Source organism: Antrostomus carolinensis, unplaced genomic scaffold (genome assembly GCF_000700745.2).
Source record: "Antrostomus carolinensis isolate BGI_N321 unplaced genomic scaffold, ASM70074v2 scaffold18022, whole genome shotgun sequence".
NCBI classification, from domain to species: Eukaryota; Metazoa; Chordata; class Aves; order Caprimulgiformes; family Caprimulgidae; genus Antrostomus; species Antrostomus carolinensis.
The window spans coordinates 66499-70789 of record NW_010299150.1 but is presented as its reverse complement, the minus strand read 5'-3'; the positions used below and the strand labels follow the sequence as shown (position 1 = coordinate 70789).

The following is a 4291-nucleotide window of genomic DNA, read 5'->3' as shown; positions in this document are numbered from 1 at the left end:
ATCCCCCCCCCCCGCTACCAAAACCTTGCCGCAGAAACCCAATACAATTGTGTATGTCATGGGCTATGTATGTACCTCATTTTATCTTTCCTGCTGCCCTTTATTTTATTTTCCAGATATATCCGTTACAAATATGAGTGGTAGGGATGTTGTTATGCTCCAGTGTATTTTAATGACTTCCAACTATTTTTTTTTAATTCCATGCAATTACAAGTGCTAGGCAGAGATTAATGAATTTTCCTCTTTCTTGTCAAAAGTTCCCATTTTCAAGTTTTGTTCATCTATACCTTGTATATCACCTTATAGAGTGATCAGATCAGACTTTCAATAATACTTGTATTGCAAATATACAAAGAAATGCTGTCAAGCTGTGTTTGTATGTTTTTGCAAACTTCATAAAAAATACAGCCAAAGGGATTGTCCATCTGTTACCAATGTAATGCAGTTTATTATCTGTGCCTTTTAGTTCTGAAGTAACTTTTAGAAATCAATTTAAGCATTTTTCTCCACTGAATTTGATTTTAATATTCCTTGTCATTAAAAAACTTAAGGAAATATATTTTTAACTTATCAAAAAGATATCAGGCAAAAGCATTTGATTATTTGAGACCTAAAAAACTATAGCAGATCAGAGCTCTGGAGGTAGATCTGTTTCACCAGCCTGCCGTCCTTTTTGTCACTCAATATAACGAGTGTTTGCTTCCAAACTATACTCTAATTTGTATTTACATGCATTAAGTTTAGGTACATGTATGTGAGATATGAGCAATGATGTTCTTAGTTGAGTTTCTTTGAATTCAGTTTTACTTGTTTATATAGCAGTAGAACATTAATATATTTTATCATATTTTCTCATGTAGTAATAATAATTTCTTTTTTTTAAGGTTTTTTAAATGATTCCATTTCTAAATGCATTGTGGCTCTACGCTTGACTGTGATAGTGAAAGTCAGTACCTGCATGCCTGTGGGAAGCCATTCAGATAACTTCCAGTGTTCGGGGAAGGGAAAATGTATCACCAAACCAGCTGAGGTAAGGTGAACTTATCAAGACCTCCCTGGAGTGTGGAAATTCCATGATAATATAAACACAGGGTAAATTGTACTTGGTCGTCTGAGTGTGTGCATACCTTTGCTGCATAATAGGCTTCTAAAGCTCACAGATGGCACTAAATAATAATAATATATTTTTTTGCTATTCCTAAACATCGAGCACTTAAAGTAAGAAATCACTGATATGAGATGCAGAGTCATATCCTGCCCTGGCAATAAAAACAATTATTCAAATCAGGTATAAGGTGATGTGTACTGCATCTTACTGTCACTATACAAGAATATTTCTTTATGAGATGAGGAGTATGTGGTGGGCACTTGGGATTCCCGATCTTCAGGCCAGTGTGTTCCAGTTTGTTAAGTCTTCAACCTTCTTTTGGTTTCAGGTCTCATTTAATCTAGTACTTCTCTCTCCACATCTCAATAATTGCTCACTCAGAAATCACTAATCAGTGCAATGAAATTGTCTGAGCATAATTATGAGAAGAAACAGAATGGAGTAATTTGTTAACGTTTAGAAGTTTTCCTGTGTGGCTTTCTCTATGTAATATTTCATTGAGAGATTACAATGGTGACAGCGATTCCACTGGCCACTGTGAATTTTTTGTGCAATGTAGTAACATGCGAAAACAAGAACCAAATGTGTCAAATTTGTAGTCTGTGTGCTGCTTTTACAAAATCACGCTGGCCTTCTGATCCTGTATTCTCTGTTACCTTTTATACATGTTGATTTTATTTCATGGATTTAAAGTCATTTACAGCACAAATATGCACAGTTAATCTTTGGTTTTATTAATACTCATTTGGGAGATAAAAGCAATAGTAACTGTTGGGTAAATATTAACAGCTGTGAGCCTACTGTGAGCACAGAAAATTTGGCATATTTAGGGCATTCACTGTTAGTTCATCTGCTACCATTTTCTGTTTTAAATTCTCAATAAGCGTGTTTGATAGAAAAATGACATTTTGAATTGTAACAACAATAATTAAATTGCTGCAGTAATCTATAAATCCATGGTAGGGCTAACATCTGGAATAATTAAGTATCTATTTTGTTTCTCAAAAATGAAATTTTAAAATGCTTGAGGTAATGTGTGAATGCAATTATTGCAAGATGCATTTAGAAGTAAGTGCTACTTTACCATACCAGCTGGCTGATATCCAAATAAATTATTCATTCAGATACAGTGTCCTCTTGCATAGTCCAGTTTAGTTTTTCTGTTTTACTATATTTAACATTTTTATTTTATAAATTCAACATCTTGAATTTGATTTAAGTAAATAATATGCTCAAATTTGCTACGTATAACAGCATATAAAACTCTTTTTCCATTTTTTGTTAAGGTGAGAGTTAAAGCCTTTGATAAATAGTCTTATTTTCTATTTTTTCATGTTATTTGTCAATTTTTATTCCTCTGATTTCTTCCTCTTATTGCATGCCATATGTCACAAAACAAAAATAAATTACTTCCTGTATCTATGCAGAAGCATTAATGCTTTTCTGTACTAAGGAAAATGCATATATGGCTATTAATAATTACTCATTTTTTAGAAATCTTTGAGACATGGCAAGTAAAATAAAATAATTTTTATAAAGAGAGACAAATTGGCCTCATGGCAAGAAAGAGGATCTATTATGTCACTCAAAAAAAGATAAATCAGTACCTGTACTTTCCCATCTGTAATCTTGACATTGAAAGTTTTGTTTGTTAAAACTAGAACTGTTAGTGATAAATGCCCTCCCACCCCATGCACATGAAGTGTGTTGCTTTCTCTGGAAAATTAATAGAAAAATTTAGGATTGTTCATTTCTTTCTACCTATTCTTTCTTCGAACATAAGAGTAATAACAGGAAAGTTTATTAAGGAAGTGTTTTCAATGTAACATGCACTAGGCTGTAGTTGCCCAACACCCCTGTGGCTGAAGCTGGGATGTAGAGATCATGTTGAAGTCCATTTCTGGAGAGACATCTATCAATTCATGGTAGTCAGAGAACTAGAATTAGCAGGATTCTCAATATCTCTTACCTTCAAATAAGATTTTGACTTCAGAAATGTAATTGTTTCTATTTTCACTGTCACAAACTGCTTCTGAATTTTCTAGAACTTGAACAAATGAGGAATATCCCCAGCATCCTCTCAAGTGCCATCAAACCTATGCCTGGTAGCCTTCTGGGCTGGGGTAACTCACTAAAATCTCAGATGTAGTGTTTCCAAATTTATGTAATTTATGTCCAGCTTCCTACTCCAGGAAGAATAACCATGTAATGTTGTCTGTTCATCCATGGTGTTTTTAAAAATCTGTCAGTTTTCCTTGCTCTTTAGCCTATTAGTTGTATAATAGAATGTCAACAAGGAAACTGATTTAGGCCCAGCATGAAAAGCATAGGTAAAAATAGAAGGTGCATATTTCATTTAGCAGGCTGTTTTTGCCATTGTTTCACTCATCTTAGGTGAGATATGTCCTAAAATGTCTTGGTGATTTCCCTAACGATGGAGCAAACAACTGCCAAAATTAGGTGCTTAACATGTACCAACCATTGTGCTGGTTTCCCACGACGCATCTTCTGCACTTCTTTTTGCAGAACTGAAACTTTAATTTTCTTTAGGTTCACAACATGCCTTTTGTGATTTGCTGTTTGTTTTTATCTATAATTCATTCTGTTTTGCTCAATATAGTCTGGCAGGATGCAAAGCAACTTCTTCAAAGAATGCGTAAAAAACCTAATACCATGAATAAGCCAAGAGCTCTGCTGACTGTAGTTGTTGCTTCCAGTGCTAAGATGATTAATGATTGTCTTTGTGTTTTTATGTACTTCATAGTTTTATTCCAAATCTAGTTTAATGTAAAAGAATGTAGTAACACACCTACTTAATAGGAAAAGTAAATGTAATTAACTGTCTGCAGTGATATAGGAGCAGTGGCATACTGTTATCTATGGAGTGCCTAAAACTATAAACAAATGAATTCTGGTCTAACTTGGAAGTCTTGACCAGTTTTTACTCATTCCTTACTGAGAAGTAACTTAGCTTCTACTCGTCTGGATGCTTTTTGTAGAATGTGGATATGAAATGGAAAGCTTTTAATGTCAGAGTTTCTTTTTCAATTATTGTTGCTTTTGAAAGGAACATAAAATTCACCATTTTGTTCAAAGTCCTGTGAAGTGAGGTGATGCTGAATCAAAGTGACGTGATGCCTTTTTCTTTTGTATGAACTTTGTACCTCTGCTTTGCTGCCATCC

At 34.0% G+C, this 4291-nt stretch overlaps 1 protein-coding gene across 1 annotated transcript in view; it reads left to right on the top strand.

The window, feature by feature from the left end:
* Positions 1-877: 877 nt before the first annotated feature.
* The window catches only part of DNER (delta/notch like EGF repeat containing), a gene marked incomplete at its 5' end in the record, with an annotated part of 53750 nt that continues 50336 nt past the window's right edge, over positions 878-4291 (top strand). Inside the window, 1 exon segment of the mRNA XM_010162698.1 lies at positions 878-1030. Coding sequence (XP_010161000.1) covers positions 878-1030 — 153 coding nt within the window.